Source organism: Chlamydotis macqueenii, chromosome 18 (assembly GCF_036417535.1).
Source record: "Chlamydotis macqueenii isolate bChlMac1 chromosome 18, bChlMac1.mat, whole genome shotgun sequence".
In the NCBI taxonomy this organism is placed as follows: domain Eukaryota; kingdom Metazoa; phylum Chordata; class Aves; order Otidiformes; family Otididae; genus Chlamydotis; species Chlamydotis macqueenii.
Window position 1 is genome coordinate 3,795,125 of NC_141573.1, and position 26,886 is coordinate 3,822,010.

The 26,886-nt window shown below is 36.4% G+C and overlaps 1 protein-coding gene across 5 annotated transcripts in view; it reads right to left on the reverse strand.

Moving 5' to 3' along the window:
• Nucleotides 1-26,886, reverse strand: part of HELZ (helicase with zinc finger) — a 90,216-nt gene that overhangs the window by 39,415 nt on the left and 23,915 nt on the right. For 3 of the 5 annotated variants that reach the window (XM_086762165.1, XM_086762168.1, XM_086762169.1), the window contains 11 exons: nt 25,637-25,693; nt 24,744-24,792; nt 24,238-24,313; nt 21,043-21,241; nt 19,847-19,954; nt 19,232-19,529; nt 15,680-15,947; nt 10,666-10,999; nt 5,465-5,595; nt 2,854-3,033; nt 2,219-2,323 (listed from right to left, as the gene is read on the reverse strand). In XM_086762165.1, the coding sequence (XP_086618291.1) occupies nt 2,219-2,323; nt 2,854-3,033; nt 5,465-5,595; nt 10,666-10,999; nt 15,680-15,947; nt 19,232-19,529; nt 19,847-19,954; nt 21,043-21,241; nt 24,238-24,313; nt 24,744-24,792; nt 25,637-25,693 (1,805 nt within the window). The remainder of the gene's footprint in view (nt 1-2,218; nt 2,324-2,853; nt 3,034-5,464; nt 5,596-10,665; nt 11,000-15,679; nt 15,948-19,231; nt 19,530-19,846; nt 19,955-21,042; nt 21,242-24,237; nt 24,314-24,743; nt 24,793-25,636; nt 25,694-26,886) is intronic. The other 2 variants (XM_086762166.1, XM_086762167.1) reach the window with 2 other exon arrangements.

Consider the following 26,886-nt stretch of genomic DNA (forward strand, 5'->3'; position numbering starts at 1 on the left):
ATTTAGGTGCAGAACTTCGATCCAGCATAAGTTCTCAGTGTTCATTATGACTTTGCATTTTCCAAAGGGCACAGATAGTTCTTTTGTTAGGAAAATATAAGAATTTATAACATGATATTTAAAGAAAAAAACCCTAAACTCCAGGCTTCAAACTTTTATGTTACATCATAGGGAGGATAATTTGCACATTTTACCCACAGAAATTTACAGAAACATTTACACAGTTCTTAGCACTCAATGTTAAATAATTGAGCTTTCCTTCTTTAAAAACAACAAAAATTATGGTGCTCCCCACTAAGATATGGAAACATTTTTAGCAAGGATACTATTCAGCCAACTCATCACTTGTAGAGTAAATAAGGAAATAAATCGAAAGCAAACTGCTCAGGCATTTAGAAACACATCAACCTCTGCAAGCAGCACATCCAGTTTTCATAATTAACTGCTTGTACTCCACTTGGTGTTTCCTTTAAAATACTGCAAGAGGCTCAGAGCACCCTGTTTAAACTAACAGTAATGATTTTAATTTGAAAATATATCTTGACAACAGTCAATAAGCAAAGTAACAGAGGAGTCTCACATAGCTTTAGCTTTCAGTTCAGATAAACCCACCCGTTAACTCCTGCCAGACCACACTGACACGCAACTGGCTTTCAAACAACACACACTTCTCAGATACATGCAGTATTTTTAAAGTAATTTGCAGACGTACGTACTTGTGTACATACATAAATATATATATACACAACTTGTGGCCACAAATATATATACACAATGCCAGAGATGCCTCCATTTTCTAAAACTTTAACTTTTCACAGAGGTATCGTGACTATTTGAGCAATGTCATACAATGTACAGCAGCACTTTCTGAAGGACTCACAACAAATACTACAACAATTATACTTGAATTCAAACATTCAGTGGCTTTAGAATTATGTGCTGTGTTTTTCTTGGCCAACGTGTGTATATATTTTAATCACACAAAAAACCACACTTTCGTTTAATGTATGTTTTTCCTAAGTATTTCTGCGATTGGACTATATAGGACATAAAAGAAGGTACCAAAAGCCTGGCAACCACAATAAAACTGTATTTAACTTTAACTCCCTCCTCTGTTAAATCACACTTCAATACTCCCAAAACCGTCAATTACACACATTTTTTTCTCACCACGAAACTGAGACACTATTATGCTTTTCACGACAAAGTGCTTTACAAACCAACTTAAGACAACTGGTGTTACAATATAGCCAGACCAAAGGTAACTTTTCAAAAATAAGGTACTGCCTTCTCCCTGGCCAGACCCTCAGTGTCTGTAAAATGTCACATGGCACGAGAGCCAGCAAACCTAAGAGAATTTACACCTTTTGTAAAACCAGCCCTTTCACATAACTTCATTGCCTTTACTGACACTGCATAAAACATCAGCCCAGGATGGCTTTTAACAGCCAACAAGGAAACATACAGAGTCATCTCCTTACTAATGTAATAAACTCACACACCAGCATTCAGCAAATGATTCCTAGAATTTAAAAAATACATGCCAAGCTAGCAGTATACATTATATATTGTGATTACTGCACAGGATACTCCCAGGAGTGGGTTTCTGCCCACAAATACATCCTCCTTAACTATTTCCATGCAAGTTTACCCTCCTTGCTCTTGAAGTTCCCACCTCTTCTTCATTTTTCTTCCTTAACCAATTTCCCCAAAACACCCATGGTAAGTACATTTAACCACATATACAACGACTTCAAACTGACTTAGCAGAAGAGGCCAATCAACTTTCACAGTAATCTCTAAATATGGAGCTCCTATGACATCAAATTTTTTCTTCAAAAAGCCAGGTGGGTAGCCCCAATTTCCAAATTATCATTGTAAGTGTGAATCAAAATTTTCTGGAATCAAAATACAATCAAAGTTCATGTCATTTTATCATAGTAGCTTTTAGACGAGCATATCAAAAGGTTGCTCATTAGGAAAGAGACATTTATCAATAGAATAATAAAAGCTTAAAAAAGGATGTCTTTATTCGTATTTAACAAATGACCCAGAATTACGTTGACAATGTTTCTCGTTCCTTTTAGTCTGTGTTTTTAAAAGCATTGCTGGTAACGCCAATATGCTTTTATGTTTTAAAAGTTCTTTAACCTTTTTTATAGACACCTTTTCTTAAGAATAGTATTTTATAGATACATAATAAGCCTTAAAAAAATACCTGAGAGGTCTTGCCTGGGGATTGCCTGCTTCTACATATGGATGTAAATAATCCTTTATGTAGAGATCAGCAGCACTATTAGAATGGGTGCAAATGAGAATCCTGCTGGAATAAATGGTGCAAATAAAAAAGCAATGAAGAAACAGAAAACAATTCAAAGCAGTAGAATACAAAAAAAAGGAAACAGTGGCCATCTTCCTGGACATTTGTCTTAATGATACTAGTCACTAACCTACCACAGTTTGCATGATTCAGCGCTCTAACTCAAATCCTTCAGTTATGAAAAGATTTAAAATTCAAACAGTTTTTCAATAATTATTTTGTGATTATTAATCTAGACTTGATTTTAAGTAAGGAACAGCTTTCATTATCCAGCATACTGCAAAACTTCCCATGTTGAGCAAATCACAATCATTCTACATACTGTCAATTTTAATTAGTTTTTTTTCTACATGGAAAAGAGGCTAAGACTATAAAATTATTTTATCATTCAAAACAATGACGGATGGCTTGGGTCTTGTTTGTTTTTAAGCTGGATGGAAATTCTGTGTATCTACCTTTCACTTGATTTTAAATTAAAAATTGCATCTTCTCTGCTAATCAGGTATCAGTGTGTATTTAGCGACCCATCTCACCTAGTATCCTGTTGTTGGAGTATGTGCTTGACTGCCTGAGCCAGAGTGAAGGTTTTTCCTGTCCCATAGGGACCGATGATAAGAACAGGAGGCAGTTGTATTGAAAGTGGAGTAGTGATAGCCAGAACAGCTTCTTTCTGCTTAGCATTTAGTCGAGGGTCCAACTGCTCATCCCATTGTCTGTACAAAAGGAGGCAACAGAGTTAAAAACAGAAGCTATGACAACCCAGTGTCAGTCAGAAATGAAACGAGGTAAGATTTCAAAAGCTTTAAAGAAATTAAAGAGTCTACATCCTACTGTATTGATTGTGTCATTCTGAGGCACACGGAAACAAATCAACAAATCTAGCAAAACAATCATATGCTTTAATCACAAAAACTTGACAATATTTGCAATAAATCAGTTGGTTTTTTTTCAAAAGGAGTCTAACTACTTCTCAATTTACACTGTCTCACCTAACAATTATTAATTTGCATAGCACACAATTTAGAAAAAGTAAATGCTGTATCATGACCCAATAACAAAAGCAGACATACAATGATTTTCTAGTACTACTATACAAAATATAACATCAATTATGTTTCTTCCATGCAGTATTTACATTGTCAGCTTTAAAAATCAACAGTTATACAACCCCAGGGCTTGGTAAAAGCTATCTACGATGAAATTAAAAATCAATCCAAAAACTAATGGCTACCAATTAACTACAAACTTCTCTTTACTTTGGAGGTTTTTTTGAGATCATTAAGGCACATACCATGAGAAAGCAGTCCAAAAAAAAAATATTTTTACTGTAAGCAGCCAGTGACACCAGCATTAAGAGGAACATGCTTTCAGAAAATTCCAGTAAGTATAAAGGGTTAAAGATTTGTTTTTAATATTCCCACTGACAGATTTAAAAGTAGACATGCACAGTAAAAAACACCTGTCACTGCGGCACATATGGCCATACTTCAGTAACGCGATCTGCTTTGGTACAAGCACTACGCTGCTTACGGTCTGGGAAAGTTTCTGTTCAGTAGTAGTTAGCAACAGGGAGCAAAATCAAGAGGGAACTGACTGAGTTCCTAACTTTTATGACAGATATGAACAAAGAGCTGGCAGGAGACTCTAGGAAATACTGCAAATTAATACGGATGTAAAACAAAAATAGAAGAAAAGCAGAGGGACAGACAGTTCTCAGTCAGTCAGAAGAACTGAATCTCAAGGTAGGGCAAACCAAGCTATCAGATGGAAAAAAACAGGCTCATTACTTTGTCTTAAACTGAACTACAACCTTTGTACACATCTTTTATGTATATAAAAATATAAAACAATTAAAGAAATCTTAACTACAACTCATACGTAAATTTCTGTAAATATAAATTTCCCAATACAAAACAAAGAAGATAAAGTTCTAGCTTACTTGACATATCTTCTTTTTACTGAAATCATTGCTTACTTCCAAACTATTCCTAAACACTTTTTCCATGTAAGATTCATCCAAAACTTAACTAAGTCAGTGAAGACTGTCACTGCCCTCCATTAGCTTTGTAGTATAACTCTACGCAAAACCCATTCTCTTCTCTGCCTTTGCTGCCAAAGCTTTGATGAACACAGCATCCTCACTCAGAACACAGCTCCCACCTTTTTATCACCTCTCTTCTTCCTACACTTCCAAAGACAAACTAAAATTTTTCCAGTAATTTCTGTCTTACATTATCTCACTGTCTCAGGTTTTTGGCCAGATCACTTCTCTTTTAATCCTTGCGCTATCTTCTGATTTGTACTGCGTCACAATCAGACTCTTAATTCTCACCTGCGAAAACGCCACACGACTCCTCGCATGCTGTACAGGCTCTCAGTTCCACATACCTCTCATTTCCCTGGTTTCTAAGCACAGAAACCTCATGCCTCTTTCATCCTTCCCTATGCAGCAGGAATACTGACCATATTCCCTGTGCCTCATATTTCTCCTCCTCCTCAACACAAACTATTTTCACTGCATCACTGCATCAGCCTTAAGTTTCCTTAAAAGTATTTATATAACATAAGGGTTTATATTTCATAAAGAAAACTGTAAGACATGTATAGAAAGAATCTTAGGACTGCTTGCAAGTGCAATGCTGTTCCTTCCAAGAACCATTCCCACACCTTTCTTAGTCATTCCCTGGGCGCTATGTCCAAATTTGGGCTCACCACATCCAGCTGAAAAGGTACTAAGGGATCGCTCCTCGCAAATGGAAGTCTGCACGCTTGAGACCCTGGCCAGCAAACTCCTAGTAACTGGAATTTACATTCCTGTAAAGTTTCATCCATATTTTCAGTGAACAACAGCAGAACAGTAAATAACAACAGCAGATTTGTTTTCTATAGCTACAACACAACTGCAATGCCTATAAAATCACAGCTCAACCGCAGGGAAAACCAATCAACAGATTCTAGTCCGTCGAGGATCAGTTTCCTTGTTTTATTTAGAACAGTTTCGCTCCCTTCTCTGAACCATCCTCACCATTAACGAGGAGCAAGGAATGTTTCTTGTTCTAGAGCAGATTTCAGCCATCTGTTATGAGAAATTCAGCACTGCATTACCATACAAGCTTTGATATTCAAGTGTTTGTATTCTTGTACCTGTTGGGACTCCAGGGTATGGTGGGAGTCATGCTGACATCTGGAAACAAAATACTGTTGTCCTTGATCCTGTCCAAGGCATAATGCATTTCACAGAGGGGTAAGCGATTTAACTGAAACTGAAGTTCAACCTGCAGTACAAAATGAATGAATAAATTAATAGGTGAACCAAAAATGCTTAATTTAGAAAACACTCATGAGACTTTGCTGCATATGATACATTTTTATCTTCCTGCAAACTACCGACTCTCAGAAGAAAAACAGCGAACACTATTCAATCAAGTGATTTGTGACAAAATTAGCATGCTGCTTTTTTATAACCAAAGATAAATACAGTATTTGCTCTAACGTAATTTTGTTGTTTGACTTTTAAGATTAGATTCCACAATACTTTCAGAAAAAAAAAAAAAAGTTCTTGAAATTATTTTTGGAATACAAAAAACACTCCTGGAAAATATTACTCTAAAACATTGTTTTTTAAAATATAAGCTTCCATTCCTTATTGTAAGAACAACCTTGAAATAGTGACAGACGAGAAATTTTTACAGATCAACAGATGATACATATCAGATGTGTGACCATCAGAGATAAACCCCAAGCATTATTTATTTCTAGTCAAGTATTCTGGAATAATGTAATTTGTCATTTATGTTCAATTAATAGAACTCTCCAGAAGTTAATTTTTAACAATTAGCTGCTCATCAATACACTCTTTTTTTTGTTGTTCTTTCAATGACTTATGTTTTAACGCTAATAAATAAAAGATAATGCCAACAACATTCTGGTACAAAGCCAGAAACAACACGCAGAGCATGTTAGCATCCCTGATTTAATTCAGAATTGAACAATGGATTAGAAAAATTAGTTTATACATACATATATTAAAAGAGCAAAGAGAGAAATAAAGTCTCAGTTTGAATACTGGATAAAGGCAGCTCTTGAGGAAATAAAACAGTTTGCTCAGATTATCATTTACACTTATTTAAATTTGTAATTATTAATCTCTCAAAAAACAAATGAATCTGATCAGAGCACCACGCCAAAGAACCACATGTTAACAATTAACACAGAAGCCTTTACACAAAATCGGACACAGACCTGTGCTAATATAAAACAGCATAGAAACACCCAAAGCTGCTGAAGAACTTCAAGTGACTGACATACATTTTCAGGTTTTTTTTCAAACCACTGCTATCTATTACTAAATATTTATGTAATTACTGTGCTACAACTCTAATGAGGATTTGTGATTAAATACGAGTAAATAAGTACCCAAGATTTACAATGAACTGTGAGCATGCTGACAAACAGCCAGTCAAATTACTGCAACCTGTCTGGAAAAGCAGCCCCCGTTTACGCAGAGAAACGCCACAGAGGTGATGCAGTCATTCTGAATGTACCCCCACACCCAAAGCAAAAATTCGGTCTCAGATCTACTAATCTTTTCCTCTAGCATTCACTGATTCTCTATTAATCAGTCCGGTATTAATTAATCACACTTTAATCCCATGATAATTATTGCTACCAACCAGAAAGTCCAAAAAACACAAAGCAACACTAGACAATATTTTTGTAATTATCTTTTCTGACAACTTACATAAAAACTTTTAAAAGTCCTTGTCAACTAAAAAAGTTTCCTTATATATTATAAAGAAAAAACAATTTGTCTTATTAAAGATCCCCGTGGTTATCAAAATAAGACACCAAACTTGGGGGAAAAAAAATAGCTAGAAAAGCAGACAATCACTTCTCTAAACATGACGTGCCTCATTCAAAGCCACATAAACTTCTCTCACGAGCCTTCTCCTATGGAGAAAAATTCCTCCTATGGAGGAATAATTTAGCCTTCTAGATTTAACTGCTTGTTGGACGTGACGTTCCTTCATCTGCCCACAAAGTCACTTCCTACCAGATCACGCCTGTAAAAACTCTCTTGTGCAACAGAAATGTTTACTACTTGAAGACCATCTCCTTCAAAAAGAATTGCAGAACATTTTTCTAGTATTTAAATGTTACACTGTTCGTATTATGATGTAGCATTTAAAATCAACACTATCTTTGCTGTAAACAAACAATGCTTGCCTGTGCAGAATGTAGCCATTAACTTTCAGTCTCTGGCAGATTTGAAGATATTAAATATTCAGCTTGACTATCACATTTTACAGCAAGATATGTAACCATAACTCTGAAGAAAAGGGCAGTAACAAATCCGCACATTAGTATGGAGTTCACTGAAGTGATTGTAACCGTTGCAATATTTTTTTTAAATAGGACACATGAAAGTTTAAGAATTTTTTTTTCCACGTAGTTTATGTCTATCTACTACCCTAGTAAATACCCTGCTCTTCAAAAGCATTGTGGTCTCGCACTTGTAAAGAACGACAGTGCCAGCTCATCCCGCCCAAGAGGGACCCTGAGCTTCCGTCCACAGCTCTGTCCTACCCGTCCTATCCAGTGACCAGCAACATCTGCCCAGCAACGCCCTGCAGGTGTCTGGGAAAGACTTCACACAAACGGTAATGGTACCAACCTCACAGTTTGATCTATACAGGAAAAACATCTTTGTTCAGACAGATGCAAGGCTAACAAAAGACCACCCAACATAACGATGACAACTTCAATGCAGAAAAACTGTGATGCTCATCTGAGCAACACTGTCACAGCCCCTTCTGGGAAGCCAAGCAAGGTGCCGGGCATTAAATACCTCGTATTATCTACCTGCATTCACCATTTTGTTTAACAGCTTGTGATTTGTTTTATTTTTAATCCCGTTTGGATTGAATCAAATAGTTATATTTGCTGTTGCAGAGTACTGAATGAGGCCATCTGCGAAGGAGAGGCATGTAACCTGCTTTAGTATATATTCCACAATAAGAAAACAGTGGGAAAGGAAGTTAATCCACTGCCAGTTTCACAGAAGAGGACACAGAACAGAGTAATCACTCCAAAAATAAAACAGTCGCATGTTAGTTTGGTCACCAAAAAGAGCAGCAGCCAAGGGGGTTGAAAGCAGCAGCTCACTCCATGAGCGGTGCGCTTGATAAAAGCAGAATTGTGTATTTATTACAGTTAAGCCAGGACAACAAGCAAACAAGTGATCAGGAAGTTTCCAAGACGCATTATTAGAAGAGGAAAGGAAGCAAACCACCTAACATCCAAACCCCACCGAAATAAAAGCAATTTTTAAAATGTTTAAGAATCACATAAGGAATATGAACCACACTGAAGACAACAGCAACATTTACAGGATCTTTAATAAAAGAGGATGACTTTCCAAATTTTCAGTCAATACTTATTCAGAAAAAAAATTTCCTCACAATTAGAATTCATTAAAATGTAGGTAACACTTTAAGGATTTGACCACCAGTTCAGTGATATACACAGGAAGTAGCAAATGATTTTACAAATAACTTTAGGACACAATTTCTAACGCAGAATAGCTTTGCTGCCTCAGGCAAAGTTTTTATAAGACACTCAAAGAAAAATAAGCCAGTTACTGAAGCCCCAGCTCATTTTGCATTCCAGTGGAGTTTCTGATAGAATCAATTAGTAAGTTTAATTATTGTTTTAAGAACACAAACACAAAACCAAGAACCCAGAACAACGTAAGTCTTCCCAGGCCAATTATCCATGTTAAATTAAGACATTAGGATTCTTGCATATGTTTCCCCAAAACAAAATGAATGTGAGGAGATAATCCTTTGGTGAAAGTGCATCCATTTCAAGCAATTCCAGTGCCTTTAATTTGAGGTTATTTCTGTCTGGTAACAAGATCAATCATAAGGTCTGCAGCAGACACACACTGGGGATGAGGGAGGAGTTTAAGTATTTAACTGAACTACAGCTTTGGCTTCCTTCACGTGGATTTACATCTAATGCATCTCGTTTGCAAACGACAATGTATTTTTAAAAAAATGTATCCTGAACCATTTCATGTTTAACTACAAAGTAAACAAAAGCCTGATCTTACTGCCAACAAAATTTTCTCTAGCAAAAGTGTTATAACTCCCCATTTTGTGACTGAATGCCTCCAATATACATAAATATCTGTCTTGGATATAAGTCTCAGCAGCACGAGAGCCACAGAGGCAACTATTATCTTGCTGAAACACAGGATATATATAACAAAAGTATTTCTTGACCTTCCTCATGCCTTCATCTACCAACTCTCAACATCTTCATCATGGAAGTATTTTAAGTTGAAGACTTTTCCACTGAAGGACAATATTCCTTTTGTTCTCACACAGGCACAGAAAGCAGCAGGAGGCCCATCCATAACCTCAGCAGACCTTATTCAAAATTAATCTCACCTCAGGCCTAGGAACAAATAGGGGAATCCACAATGACACAAGCAAAAAGAATGAGAAGATACAAAAAGAATGAGAATATATAAAATACAGAGTCCAAGAGGGAAGTTATCAAAGACCAAGTTCTAGCCGGCTCAGGACCACCAGAGGTTTTGTTTGGTTGGTTTTTTTGTTTTGGTTTAGTTTGGCTTTTTTGAGGAAAAAAAACACAGGAATATAAAACTCCCTCCTTTGACTTCACTAAGAAAAGGTTCCTGAGGCCTCTGGTGAGAATAGCTACGATGGACAGAATGATGGAAGTCAAATCAGAGAGAATGAGCTGAAGAAAAGTCCAGGAAGCAGGAGTAGGCAATATATTCAGTGGTGTTAGAATGAGAGGGGAGAGGGTGGATATGTCCGGTGGAAAAAGGCCCATGAACTACCCACAAACACCTACCTGCAGGAAAACAAAAATAAGACAAAGTTTTCCTTTACAAGTCCATAGAGAGAATGCTTTGTTTTTGAGCCAGAGACGTAAAAACAATGTCCAAGACAACTTACAAGTCACACTCAAAGCTATGAGAGATACCAGCAAAAATGTGCAAGCAATGCCTAATCATCTCAGAACAACTTTGCCAGAAATTAAGTTCATTAAAACATATTTTTACTCTGTAACAGTTCTAAAATATTCATTTATTTTCCAAATAGTAAAACTCATATATACATACAACATACACATATTAACATGTATACTTATCTATAAAAAGATTTCACGTATCTGAAATTCTCATTCATGCTCTGCTTTCTCTGTTTGATGCTAAATAATAAAATTCCTTTTCATATCTTCAAGCAATTATTTTGTGTGCAAACCAGACACAATGCCAACACATCGAAACTAATTCCACTCAGACTTACCTGCATTTCACAATCTGCCCGAAGATTAAGTTCTTCGCAGCATTCCCTGGATACCCTCAAGAAGATATAATCCTTTGTTTTCTCCTCAATAGCTGCTTCATAAACCTTCTCTTTGGTTCCTTGGGTCTGCGCTGACTTCTCTTTAGTGACAGGCAATAAATAAACAGCATTGACTTTGGTCATCACCAGCCGTCCAGCCAAAGTGTCTTCCGAAAGCGTTTCAGTGAGCTTAAAGCGGCCAAAAAGTTGTCCATTTTGGGCATACTTTGCACCTCCAGAAACACCAGTGAGCATGAAACTTGCTACAATCTGCAATTGCACTTTTATGTTGAACCTAAGTAAGAAAGCATCAAGTCAGTGCAGAAAAATGCTTTCAGATTCAGACATTTCATGCATTCCGACTGAAGATTCACTGCCCTACATTCTGGACGTATAACTTTTAAACATAAACAAGTATAGCCAAACTGGCCCTTCCTGAGTATGTAGCTGTCGAATGTTTACACATTTTCCTTTTGATTACGGCCTACAAAACATACATTCAAAAGAACTAACATCTATGACGCTAAAAAAAAAAAACCAGAAACTCTCCAGAGAGAATCAAATACTAGATTTTCTGAGATCAAAATAAGTTTAGGATGAGAGTTTCTGTGCATGTCCCAAAGCAGCAGAAATTTCTATTTAAATAGTTTGCAAGCTTTTGTCCGGTATTCAAGGAGAGACATGCCGGCAAAGAACAGAGTAAGATTCCTATTTATTTCATGCGTCTCTGAGGCTGCACACCAGAGACTGTAATCTACATCTTAAAAGGTAAATGGTATTATACTTATAATTCAGAGGTATTGATTAAAATGTCTCCAAAAAACCAGAATGTAGGCATTAAAATGAGATAATTTTATTTGAAGTGAGGGAATGGCATCACAGGCTCAGCCATAAAACCCATCTATCCACAGAATTCCTATTAGCAGCAAGTTCCTCCTGTGGTCAGAGACGTAACAAATTCATTCTCTGTAGTTACTGCTTTCCAGAAGTCACGTGCACAACACATTAAAGTGACTTACTAGCACACTTCATTGACCTCTCACCAATATACAGTAATCTCTTCCTAGAGTGTTTGAGATTTTTTAAAAAGATTGCTTCAATCTGGTTTTAAAAAGAACAAACAGGGAAACACACTGTCAATATTCAGTTCCCTGCTCATCAACTTTTTCCTGAATTTGCAACAAATTACAGAAAAACAGTAAAAATCAGAAGTTTTCACAAATGAAATAAAATCTCTTGGGAACAAACACATTTTCTTAGAATACTTTCCATACTCATACTGCTTTTACTTGATCTGTTATTCTTCTTCTAATTTCTATTCTAACCTAATAAATTCATAATTTATCATTTAAGCCCTGTAGTGTCAATAATCAGAAGCCAGTAACAGTAAAATCCAATATTCTCGCTTGCTTGGTAATTAATCATCTACCAAACCTACCAAATACGTTTTTTTCATATCTGGCAAACGACGAGAGTTGCACAAAAATTGCCAGTTTGCCCCCTTGTGGGAGCAGTTGCCTCTGTACATAATGCAGGCGCTCAGTCAGATCCTTTCACACCGCGCCACTCTCAAAAAGCAAGAGAAGTCTTCTTACCGAACACGGGTTTATTTGACTCATCAGTAACCACAAAGGCTGCTGCACAAGCACCAGCTAAAGCAACCACTCAAAGGCACACGCTTCAGGGAGCCCACCGGAATTCAGTGTAATCCTGCCAGCTTCCATGCGTGCTAGGAAAACCCAAACCAAAACCAAAACCAAGCTTTCTTCTATGCAAGTGTGGCAGTATTCCAAAGGAGCTAGCAAGTTAGCAACATCTAAAACTGCTCGGATCACGTTCGGATGATTGTTAAAATACTATATAAGACAACACAGGAACCAAGAGCTTGGCACTATTACTAAGACACAATCGCTTGCTCTTGTATATTCATTTTGTTAAAACTTTCCTAAAGTTGAATTCCTATGCTACTGAATATGCATCAGCTCATTCTCAAATCTGAATTTTTAAAAAAATGCTGGAAAACTGTATTGCTGCCATTCTGAGACAAGGCACAAGTTACCATCTTCATAAACGACTAAACTGCTGTGCTGAAAGGAATCTACAATTCAGAGATTATCAAGCAATTTCCATTGAGTAAGACGACACCTTCTGGCAAACGGTTAAACTACAAAATCCTCTAAGGATTAGATTTTAAAACATCACAAGTTGCTTCTTTCATCCATTCCTCACTCTTACTTTGGAGGTTTATACAGAATAAGATTTTCAGTCAGGCTTATACAAATCCACAAACAAAAACCCACATTTCCTCCTAAGCACTGCAAAATCCCAGTCTAATTGCAGTGTTAATGAAACTAGCTTTAAAAAAGCCTGTTATTCATATTTATAAATTAAAGAATGACTTCATAAATCATTACTCCATCCACTACCAACGCAAACAATAAATTCCTAAAAGCATATAAACCCATTCTGAAAAAAAATCAAGTATAACACTTTCTTAAAATTACATTTAGCACGTTTCCTCCTCTATTTATACATGCAGAATTTTGGCAGGGTGTGTAGTGTGACACCTACCTATGTAGTGGTAAATGTGAGATACAGTAATAGCAAAAGCAAACTTATTTTCCATCACAGCCAGTAATTTGAGTTTTCACAGCATTGAGGATAAACCTGCTCTGTAATTCTGGCAGCAGACAGACCCCCTTTAATGTTCATACAAGAAAACACACAGTAAGCGCCAGCCATTCTAATGATTATATGCTGCTTTTCTTTTGAACGTGCAAGAGAGAAAGGAAGAATTTTAAACTTATCAATAAACTTTCCAAAATCAAACTATATCTAGATCAGAACATTGTTCTGCTTTTTCTTATACTGTATGTTTGCATTCGGAAATTAGACACCAGCGGCTCCTTCATTATGCTATTTTGTAATGTCATTACTCACATGGAGTAATTTTTATAAATGTCTTTTGAAATATTAGAATAAACATGATCTAAAAGTAAATCTCACTGAAACTATCCGGAATGACCTCCCTTATAACTGAGTTCAAGACTTTTAAAGCCACCGCAACCTTCATCCAATATTTTCAGTAGTTCCACTCAGGTGATCTCATGTAAAGTCTGAAACAGTGTTTTCCTAGAAAGTGAGAAATTATCAGCACTCTCAAAATCCAACAATTCACTCCAATCTGAACTGCAGACACTCGTGTTATTCCAGTCTTGTCATAAGAGGCCATGTTGACAACCCTACTACTTGCACGATACACAAACCCGTTAGAGAGTAGAAGCTCATCAACATTTTCACTCACAGCATCACTTCAGAGGTATTACAACCCACTTGCATTTGTATTTCTAGCCCCATTTCTAGGCTTGCAACTTCACTAGAGAATACCAAGTGTGTGATCTTAGCCGCAGAGGATCAGGAAAGTGTGCTAGTTTAAGCCTTGTTGCAATAAAGTGGGTCAGCTACAAGATCAAAAGAATATGTCTGTCATCAGCACTATCAAAACAGAAGACTTCAAGAACATTATTAAAACTTACTTTTATTAATCTGCTAGATAGAAAAAGAAGATCAATAACTTATCACTGCACTAAATTGTCCAAAGGGGAAGCATTACACACAGAATACACTTATTTTTCTTTCATTTCTACCGGCATGCTGCTCTTTGGCTTCCTATGAGACATGAGAGTATAATTCTCAATATGAAAACTCACTCCATAAAAATAGTTTACTTTTATATACTATTTCATACTGTTTACTTTAAATACACTTTTGTTTTAAAAAGTGTTAGAAAAATCAACCTGATTAAAAATAGGTATGATGGAGAACATTTCTGTACGCTGAGAACAGTGTTCAGGCATGATTCCTCTGTACGTTAGATTCCAGCTCAAGAGCAGAGCACAGCAGTGGTGAAAGATATGAAGAAAAATAGTTCAAATACACTGCTCTTCATCCGAGATATAAAAAAGGAACCATTTTTTTCTGCTTTAAAAGCATGAGAAATATAACTACTCATATTTTCTTCCTAAATTCTAGAGGGGTGATTCAGCTGAGACTCTATACCTCCAGGAGTGGGTCATCTTAAAAAGTCACTTCTGGTTTGGAACTTAAGTAATTAGAACTAAATTTGCTATCAAATTAGGCTGAAGACAAGTTATTCCTTTTTGACTTTCCATTCTGAATAGTGTAACACTTCAAAACTCTGTACTACCTGAGCGCAAGCAAAATTTTTAACCACAAACTACAGAAAAAAAGGCCCCATGAGAGTCTGTATATGGGAAGCTCATATCTTTTTCCTACCTCTCTATTTGTTCATGCAACTAATCCAGTCGGGTAATATGTACATAATACCTAAAGATATTATATAACAAAACAAACAAAAACGTATACTATACGCCTTTTATTAGAAACTTTTATTCAGAAGCTGGTTTTCAGCTTATTTAGAGAATAAATATAATCAAGTCAGCTGCCACGTTATCATAAGATCAGAGTCTGATCCACCCACAATTCATTCTTTTCCTTAAAGAAAAATTGTAAAAAATTATTGTACACTCCCTTGAGGCCATTTATTCAAAGATTTCATCTGTTACTTTGCTATAACCTAGTTTCACCAAGGAACAAAAATATGACTTCTATTATTAATATCTTATCGTACAGAGCACCAAAAATTATAAACAAAAATAATTATTACCCAGACATTAACAAAACATAGTACAGTAGCTGTTTAGTGCCTCCAGCCATAAGCAGACTGATACATACAATTTGTTTTAAATGCATCTCAGTAAATTACGCTCGTTAAGTGCTAGTGAGCTTTTTCAAAAGTTATTATTTCCAGACCCATATTCAACTTCATTTCCAAGAAACAGGAAGACTTAGTATCTTAAACAATCACATAGGTTTAATGAAAAAAGTTGCCATCCTCATTTTAATATGACAGCAAGAAATATCTAAGAAGTATTTTCATAAAGGTATCACTTACTTGCTAACTTCCTTATACTGTGCTATTTCCTCTATATAAAGGAGGTCGTGTAGCCGCGACTGATAGTTGGTCTTGGTCAATGATTTGTCCAGGACAGATTGTGTAAATAGCTGGTCAGCAGACAGAGGGATTTGGTATCTGGTAAGAAGGCTCTTCTCCAACTCAGTAGTTTCATTAGGCTCAAATTCTACAATAGTCTTAGAAGTAGAATCCCAACGCTTAGCTGTGGTTAGTAGCTGTTGCCGTGCATGCATCAGGTATTCAAGATCTGGATGTAGATACATAACAGGGAAAGGAAGTAAGTGCAGTCTCTATGTGTTTGGTTTTTATTAAAAGAAAACAAAAAACAAAAACCCCAAACGCCCTACAATAAATAATCCCAATAGAGATAACAAACTAAATGCAGGCAAGAATCTCCTCTGCCTACAATAGCTTTAAGTTCACTGCTTGTAACTACCATCCCTACTTTTCAAGTGGACATAGAGAGCAAGTAAGCTCTCAAACAGTATCAGAAAATAAAGTGATCTAAAGATAGCAAATAGAATGAATACAGACAAATAAGGAAAACACTTTTATTTTTAAAATTGCAAGCAACTTTGAAGGACTTGGCGTCGCAATATACTTTCAAAGCCTAACTGCAACATCATCTCATTTCAAAAATATAAAGTAGTGAAGGACCTTACAATGTATAATATAAAATTTAGAAGATAATAAAAACAAATTGATAAGCTACCTGGTAAGAAATCATTACATTTCCACCATTGTAAAAGCCTTAAAAAAAAAATTTCTACAGTACCATAATACTTGTAATTCTGCAGACAGTTACATTATATAGCTAAAATTAGTTTACTAGACAAAACTTTGGAAATGTAAGCTAACATTACATTAAGTTAGAAAATTTAAAGGAAAATAATTTTTCAGTATACCCTAATTTCAGTGAGCACATAGCTTAAATGAGAAAGAGAAGACCAAGCACTGCCTATAGCCACCTAAAAAATATCCAGTAACACCACAAAAACATTATGACAACAGTGCATCAGTTAACAGAATTGCAGTGAAATTGCAGAGCTGAAAATATTTGGCATTTAAAGTGAAGCTATGGTATCTTAATGTATTATCTCTGAGTAAGATTTAAGATAGGTATCTAGGATATACACCAACGCTGAAAAAATGTGCAAAAAAGACATTTTGAAATTCAAATGAAATACTTAACATAATCTTGAGTGTCTTTATTCTAAACAGAAGGAAAACAGCTTTTTAGCAAAAGAAATCTCAGTTCAGCTTGACAATGACTACAGGAACGTAGCCCATCTTACCAGCTAATCTGGTAAGTATGTGCTCGCTAAGAAGCCACAGTGAAGCATCTGCCTCCAACCTGAACCATACTGGTAGCTACAGCTGTATGGCAAGAAAAAGTTTGTGTGGTTTCTGTGTTCAAAATCATCTCAACATAAATGAAGCTTTCTCTGGTAATAACCATACCTCAGATCATAAAAGCTCAGCAATTACGCTGGGATTGAGGCCTTGTTTGCTAGAAAGACAGGCATTTAATTCCCAGCACTAGAGAGGCTTCCATAGCCTGACATAAACAGTTTCTGGCACAGATTGCACATACAGTGATCCTCTCTTAAAGAGCATTTTGTACATTCTCAGCGCACAGAAAACTTCTCTTAGTTCTCTTTTTCCATAGCAAATAAAGATTTCAAAATGCATAATACAGGCTCCTCCATTAAAATATTTTAATGTTGACGTTTCTTTCCTGCCTAGGTACCCAGACAGCACCCTGAATTACATGCAAACATAGAGACCTCGGGCAGCTTTCTGTCTGAAACGCACTTCCATGATATCTCAACCCCTATACACCAAAACTAAAAGAAACAATGGAATTGGACCCACATGGAACATAGTTACCGCTTTCACTCGCCCGCTTACACGCTTCTTAGATCACCCTAGCAAAAAGCCCAGGACTTTGTCCTTACATTTATCTATAAAGCACCTAGCACTCTTTTCATTTGACATAAATATTAGTACCAATCTGCTCGCAGACTTCAGTATCCCACAGACATCTGAAAAGGAACTATCAAGAACTAGAGAGTGCAATCTCAACTTCATCCATCACCACCACGTGGACTGGAATTGGCTGTTCCCTGTATTGCTTTGGTCAGTAGTCAGTTTAAGCAAACAAGGACCCAGACCATAGATTGGTTTGACAATAACTCTGACTTTGCAAATAAGTTATGGCTTAGTTTTCTTGATCTTGAAGAGTTTACAACAAAAGGACACCTGTTCTCCACAAACTCAATGCCCTAGGAAGCCTGTCAGCTGTGATTACCCACATTGTTACAGGGAGATCATATAATAGCTCCTGAAAAGACCACAGCCTTGCTTCCAAGCAGTTTCTTGTTCGCAATGCAATATTCTCTGCTTCAAGAGACATTACAACTTGTACAGTCTTCCTGCTCTTGGCTACAAGTACTTGGGTCAGCTGGAAAGATCAGCTCATGATCTTTGGTATTTGCTGTTTACAGTTTCTTGTTAATGTTGCAAATGTTAACCCGTTACATGAAAACAAAGGCCAGGAATAAACACTGCCGTTTTCTTGCTTTCATCTTTTTTCCTTCTTTTTCATTTGTCTTCTTCTTCCTGCTTACATCCCAGTGCTGCAATTCTGTTTCTTTGGTGTTTGTATCTCTCAAATTTTCACTAAAAAATCACCATACTCTATCCCACTCCCTTGCATGCTGCCAGGTGAAACAGTGACCTATATTTAGCTCTCTTAATTTTCTACCATAAATCAAAGTCCTTCCTTCTTTTTTGCACCTCTTTGAACATCTGTCGATTTGTTGATATATTTCTGGTGCTTGAACAGAGAGGCACAGATCCATTTCACAAACATACGAATACAAGCCTCACAGTAACATGTAGTTGTTGGTGGTTGGTTTTTTGTTTGCTTTTTTTTTTTTACTGGAACAGACACAAAAATATAGTCACACTTTCTTTACATTTTCAAAATTCACGTCAACAGGAATTCACTAAGTTACAAGCGTATACTTTCCTCTTGCCTTTGACAACCATAATCAGATATTGCAAGAGGAAAAAAAAAAAAAAAAAACAACACCACTTCTCCAGTAGTCTGCTGTAATTAATGAATGAGTTACCAGGTGTATTCTTATACAGAAACACTTCCTCTATCTGCTGACCTTTTTCTATGTGTTTAACATTTTCATCAATACAAGAACAATTATAAAAACATAAACACACTTCAACTTCCAGTACTGCCTTCGTTCACATACCAAACTAGAAACGCATTTTGACAAGATTTAGGAGCCATATTCCAACACAGAGTAAAAGCCAGATTCCAGTTATCTGCCTTATTTAGACCCTCTGAAGCTTTTGTCCAAAATTTATATTCATGTATCTAATTAACATAACATATACCATAGAAGACGTTCACTAGCTGTTAATACAGATGCTGTCCTGTCCAGAAATTTGAAAAGCAAAGACATGGCAAAGTTACCCACTATTAAAAAAAAAATAATAATAATACATTACCTTCAGTTGAAGCAGCATCAATCATTACTCGTTGCATGAGGACTGGTTCTAATCCAAAATCAAACACAACAGTTTGGCGAAAAGTTCCAAAGATTTCTGTGTTAAAGGCTATACTGACTTTGTATATATAATGATCTATTCCGTTCTGGACCATCTTTCCTCCTATCCACTCCTGACAGTTTTCTGGAACTTCTTGGGATACCTGGGTAGTGCTGTCTCCAGCAGATATTGCAACGATACTAAAATGTGGGCGATGGGCATCATAAAGCAATGCCACTCGATACAGCATTCTTGCAGGCTATAAAAAAAATGCAAAGGTTGAAATGACAGTATGTTGGAAAACTTAAATTATTTCAGCAGTATCTTAATTTGCAATCAGATAATGAGAGCTTATAAGAACTCTCAATTTCTCAGTGCAGGTACAAGTCCTGCCTGCTTTCCAGAAATCTGAGCAGTCCATACACAATTGCCAGAGCTGCTGGGAAAGAGAGAGAAGGGATGGTGCCAGGAAGTTTCTCTATTTTAAGAAGTATGCAATTGAATTCTTAATCACAAAAGGTTATGGGCTGCATTCCAGTTATTACGGACTCACTTTCAAAAGATAAGTAGTCCTACCTTACAAGTGAGAGCAAATGTCCATGTCTGATGAGATTTTTTGGTGGTGACAGTTACTGATAGCTCAGGATTATGTTCTACTCTCACTCCTTCTACACATTCACTAAGCTAGATTAAAAGAAAAAGAAGACAACATTACATTTCTACAGACAGCATCAAAATAAAAATATTCAAGAAAAGATAGCATTTTTTAACAGAAAGTGGAAAGAATGGTTTCCTCGATTGTGCAGGACTGATGCAAGTCCTGCATTGAATTTAAAGAAAATGCGTGCTAATTCAGAGAGACAAGCAAGCCAAATCTACTAGATCATACTGTGTAAGCAGAGAATATAACCATTTAAGAACAATTAACCACAAGATTTTGTTTTCAAAAACCAACTTAATGGTAAATGTTTAAAAGAGAACATTATTTCATTTGGAAAGAAGAACCTGATACAATGAGGCCCAAAGCCTGCATTTCCGGAAGACCCCAGATCTCACTGACGTCAGTGAGACTACTAGGCACACCAGGAAACTAGAATCAGGTTTCCTACTCATTAATGCATTTTGCAGAAAGTCCACTCTTCCCAGATTTTAATCAACAATAGATGGACCGAAAACTCCTTAGGGTCAGTGGTAAGTAGAGCTGGTCGAATGCCGCAAAAACATTATTTGGAATTCCAAACAGCTGCTAAGTTTGATCATAACCATACCCCTTCAGTATTCAAACTTTTTTTAATATTTGGGGGATTGGCTGTTCTTCATACAAGTGCCTGCAGCTGCAGGCAAAGAAAAGGAGCCATGCACAAACATGAGTGTTCTCCACTGAGTTGTGAAAGCTTCGTCATTTATTGTTCTCCAGCTGAAAAAGTTCTGCCATCTAGTCAAGGAACAGGAACAATACCACGAGACTTGGCTGACCCATCCTGCACTGGGAATAGTAAATATGCAAAATGAACAAGCTATGATTAACCCACAAGCTGTAACTCACAAACTCTACTGAATTTCTGAAAAGAGAATGAGTACGCTGTCAGAAATCAGCCTAAGTCTCCAGTATCTTTGCAAGAAGACTTAGGGTAGCATAGGAAAGGGAGCAAATTGGTTGGACAATTTCTTGGCAAGGAGTGATTCGACCAGCTCTGATAGTAAGGGCCAAAAACAGGCTCATCTGTTAGTTTTAAATATGAGCACATAGGGAAGTAGTATATTTTCCTTACCACTTTCTCAGGAGATAACGAATTCATCCATTTCTCAATCAAGGTTTCCATATAACTGCCCGAACATTGTTTGTTTTCCTTCTGCTGTTTTAATCTGATCAAGCGGGAAGCATATCGTTTTTGCCATTCTGTTAGCTCTTCCTGGGAATGTGCTGAAGTACACTGTGCACCGTACCTGCAGATCCCTTGCTCTAAAAATCTACATAAAATAGGAAAAACGATTATGCCTTGAACTTTTCGGTCTCCAATTTAAAAAGGAAATGTATCAAAATTTTACTTTGAAAGCCAGAAGGATATTCTTTAAGTCTCTCACACAGAACTAAAGGCAGTTTAGTCCATGTGAACTAATTTGGAAATATATACATATAAACAGCATTTTGTGAGAAAGGCAGCAGTCTCTCTTACTGCAAAGTCCAGAAAAGTGTATCGAATTTCTTTGAAACACAGGGGGACACAAGAAGAAATTTCCAGCTTCAAAGAACAATGAATCAAGTGTTTGCACACCAATTAACACAATGAGATCACAGACCATCCCTGAAACGACTAGACACTGTATTAATATGAATAAAACACTGTTAATCAGGGCCAAAGGGAAGATATCGCATAATTTCCTCCAATAGTTACGTTGTCAGCTGCTAAAAGACTCATTCAGCAGTTTTTCCTGGAGCAACAGTGACATCACATGGTCCTTTCTACCAAATACACCTGCACAGAAATAGTCTCTCAAGGAAAAGGTTTAATCCTCTTCTTTGTAAAGGGTGTATCAGTTTAAAATGATCTATTTTTGCAAAGGTTAAGGATTCGTTAAAGAAGTACATTTTCCATTTAATGGCATGTGCTGATGCATCAAAATTAATGATATTCCAAACACCTGTATACAATTTAAGCATTCTAGTACTCAGATTTTACTACAAGTGTAGGCAAATGCCTGTGTAACTTGGAAACTATTTTTATGATCAAGCTTTGTATTAAAACTATAAAACATAAGGCAGTAGCTGCACCTTCATCATTCTTAAAAACTGAAGCACTTAAAAAAATAGATGACAAAACAAAGAATAAAATGGGAGGGGGATACGTTCTGAAGGTATTAAGAAAGTATTGGATATACAGAATAAACATCAGGACAGAAGGCTGGCTGGTTTGTTTGTTTTGTGTAAGGAGACTACAAAGAGTTAATGCAAGCATCACAGTTATTATAAATAAAGCCAGGCAGGCTGATCTACTGTCAGGATATTAAGTTTACAGAAACTCTGTAAACATAACTGTATTTTAAGTTCTCGTGGATATCTGTGTATATACTTAAATTAAAAATCTCTTCCTACAGTGAGCAGTTACTGTAAAAAAGTAAAGATGCACCAAGACTAAATTAATACAGCAAGTCAGGACCCCGCATCATTGATGAAGACAGCAGAAGGGGATCAGTGACCGATTAACCTTTCCACAGGAAATGTATTATGTAATGTAACATGAATTAGAATGTCAATTTTGACCTACGTGACAAAAACAAGTAACACCTGACTATAACATGAAAACCTTGCAGCAAAAGTACCTGGCTATCTAGGCCACACTGGTATGGGAGATTATAATTTGATTTAGCATACGCTTTTCCCTTAAGAAAAGTTTAAGCATTTAAAGGTTTGAGTGCCCAAATTGTAAATAAAATAGGCATTATATGTATCACTAAGTTACTAAAGGCATTCTCAAGCTATGTTCCTTAACATATTTTAAATTAAAACACTTCTCTTGGCAGTCAGTTTCAGTATTTCTGTTGTAAATTTTCCAATTCACCATTGCATTAGAATGCTAAAGTACAATTATGATTTTCAGTGCCCAAAGTAAACGGCATGCAAGCATAAAAAATTGTTGACCTGCTCTTATAGCTAAACAGTAGATTTAAAATGAAGTGGTTTTCCTTTCCATTACTTAATAGGAAAGGATATTACTATAAAATTTGTCACCATTATGCAAGTTTTCCAAGTTCTCACTGTTCGTATTTTTAACAGACACTTTTTTTCTCATTTTTATTTTCTTATTTAATACCTCCTGCAATTCCATAGCTTCATTATCTAGAATAAATACGCTGTACTCCTACAGCTTTACAGCACACAGGCAAAATAAACAGGTTCAAAAATATGTATGCAGTACCTGTAAGAGCCTCCTCACAAGGAACTAAAATCTTTAATTCATGGTCAGAATGAAACTGTTTGTATGGATTTGCTGAGTAAGGCACATCCTTCTCACTGTAAGCATTAACAGCGTGCATAAAGCTAATTATAGCTTCCGTGGAAAAATTTTTCAGAGCAATGGTTGGAAACATGGTATAGATGTTACTCAACAGAAAATCATCACGAGCTAAAAACGGTAAATATCTGCTTTTTTAAAATTGCTGAATATGCACTAGGTATAACAAAAGTCAACATGAGTTGCCAAGATTTAGCCTCTCTAGAAAACCATACCAAAAGTAGCCCAAGTTCAGCAATTCCATCATGTCATTTTAAAAGTAAGTCAGATTCCTGCTCATGTTTTTAAAATAATTTATTTGTATTCGCTACATATATGGCAGAATCAAGTGCTAATGTTGGTTCCTCCCCATGTATATTAATACAGTTTTACGTAAGTAATTATGATTAACAACAGAAACTACAGGCAATATTGAGTAGTAGACTGAAAAAGATAGGAGGAGAAACTCCAATACAAGCCATTGTATTACCTTCAGCAAGGTAACTCACCTCTGTGTATTTGAGCTTATGCAAAATGGAAATAATGAGATCTGGAGGGAAATTCTACAAACTATTTTTATCCTAAGACAAAGGCCATCTATCAACAAAGTCCATTTATCTGAAGGCATGCACCCTATCTGCTGTCAAAGCACACTGCACTGTGCCTCGGTTTGCTAACACTGTTGTCTGTGGGAACTCTTCACATCTCCATCATTATACAAATTAGAAAAGGTAGTAGAGGAAAAAGACAGAGGCTGACCTGTCACCCTCAAACAACTCTTTCGTGAAAATGGAGCTAGCTATAAACTGAAGTACTTCTGGATAAACTGATCCTTACAAAAAGCTGTGAACGAATCAACCCCTCTCTAACAGGTACTTTCATTTTCTTGAGCTCTTAATCAGTCTGTCAGCAGCTAAATAGAAGAGGAAACATTACAATCCCTTTGAGAATGCTGACATAAAGCAATCACCTTACCTTTTACATAGCGTATATTCTTCACTGCTTGTGACTCCCCTGGGTGGAGGGCGGAACTGCCAGCCATCCCGGGACCCTGCAGGGCAGCCAAAATTTAGGTTACTTTTCTAATTGTCAAGTATTTCTGAGTCAGACAGTAACTGTCCAGGGAACTGTATCTCTAAACATCACCCCAAAGTGTATTTGTACGCAAGTAAAATTATCCACCAGAAATTAATTTTCAATTCCTAACAAATTAATTTAGAAGAAAGGTCCAAAGGCCTTGAAGGCAAGTTTCAAGCAATTTGCAGAATGGAGCAGGCTCTGATACAGCCCTTTGACCAATAAAGATAAACTTCTGCCTCCAAATTCAGTCAATGATGTGATAATTATACCTCAGTCCCCAGGGCTCATCACGACAGTCAAGACCCTTTTTTTCTTTTTGACTACTATACAGCGCTGAGTGTTCAGCAGAATCCAGGTCTTCTCACTACAAAATGAAGTAGTTTTAGAATTGAGTTACATACCTTCTTCTAAATCTTCTACATGATATCCTGATGGTACTTTACCAGCTGCCTACAGTTATATAAAAAAAACCACAGTTATAAAGGGACACAAAGCAATTTCATCAACAACTGCTTTGGCTTCTTTGCTGTCAAATGTGTTAAATGTGTTTTAGAACAACCAATACAAAAATATTAATCAGAGGTCTAAGATCATTTCCAGTCACAAACATGAATTTCATATTAACCTAAAAACTGGACTGCAGTCATTGATAAAAGGAATTCTGACAGGAACACTGAGCCCACTCATTGTTAAAAGAAAATTTTAGAGATTTTAACAAGACCAAATTGATCTGTTTAATGTGGACTGCAGCAAAGTTTTTAAAAGGCCATCTCAACTCTATTGAGATGTCTTTCAGCTTTGAATCTACATTAAAAATAAAGCCCAAATCAATGGCAAAGCATACAAAGAAAAAAAAACAAGGAAGAAGTGGCAATTCAATCAATAGACATGACAGATTAACCTCTCATACAAAAAAAAAAAAGTGATTGAGAAGGCATTTATATTTGTTAACCAATTTCTTAAGTTACGTTTATTACCTCAGAATAATTTCCAACAGAGGAAAAAGTAATAAATAAATAAATAATACAGATCTAAATGCTTTGGATTCTTTCTACTCCCTGCTTCAAGAAAGTCAACAACTTACTAGCGTCTTTCTCTATTTTTCTCATACAACACACAAGATTGCAACGAAAGGCACCTGAACAGGTAGGTGGTAAAGACTGGCAGACCAGGGGAAACAATAATGTTTGAACTGGTATGTTCATAGTGAGCCTGGATCTCCTGGGACACACGAAAACAAGCCTTTCAGCTGTTTCAGGTATTGCTCATTATTTTCCCAATAATATGCTATTACCTCTGTTTCAGCAAGAAGTGTTTTCAGTCGTGTCAGATCTTTAGTTACCATCCCGTTCTGAGGAGAGAAAGAATATTAAAACATCAAACACAAACCTACCTTCACATGCATTAAATCACAGTAAGAAAGTTCATTTTCCCCCACGCCAACACCAAGGAGAAAGGCAAAGAGGAAAAACGAGTTTGACTTACAATGCACAATTTTAAACGACATACTACATAATACTGAGCAAACATTATGGTGAAAAAGGGAATTTCAAACTGGTCAAAAACAGCACTAGACTTACAGCAAGTATCAATACAGGACAGTGCAGAGAGCAGCATATATAGAACAACTTGGGAAAAAAAAAAATTCTTATGAAGTTTAGCTGCCACTAATGCCATTAATGGCTACAACACTCATTGATTGCTGTCCTCCAGAACAGCACTCTACAGGCACAGTAGCTCTGGCGGCAGGACAGCCCCATGGACAAGGACTCAGGAGATCTACACTCTACTCTCAGCTTGGCTACCGGCCTGCGGGGTGACCTCAGGCAAGTCACTTCACCTCTCCATGCCTCAGTTTCCCATCTGTAACACGGGGACAGTGATTCTGACTGTCTTCACAGAGCACTTCGTAAGCTACTGACGAAAAGGGCTACACATGTGTCACATGCTATGGTTACTGAAACACTTCAGCTCTGACAGAATCGATATCATAAACTGTCACGTGATGGATTCTTTTCTTCTTAAGGATCTACTTTACAGATCACTAATTTCTACAGTTTCATAACTCTTTCTGGTCTGATGTAGACGATCTAATTTTTGGAGTTTTCACTAAAAACTAAAGATTAGCCATGTAACTAAAAATAACTGCATATTCAAGTATATCTGAAGTAAAAATCTGTTGAAGTTGAATTTATCTGAAATATATAGTGAAGTGTAACAAATTTCACACTCATACATGGCAAAACTTTGACCAAAGGAATCCAGACCTATGGTTTTCATTTCAATCATCTCTTGCAGAAATTTAACTATTGCCACTGAAATTTAACTATGTGCTACTACATTTGTTATACTTCTTCAAATTTTGACTGTGCTACTGAGCAACAGAAACTACTCTCTTTGGAGAAAACTTACACACTCAAAAATTCCCACACTTAGGTTTTTTTCAAAGTGATTTTTCACTTCTTTAGCAGAAAGGCTGCAAATTGAACCTGTTGAGCTTAAACGTATTACAGCATTAAAAAGTTACCAAGAAACATTCTCTAA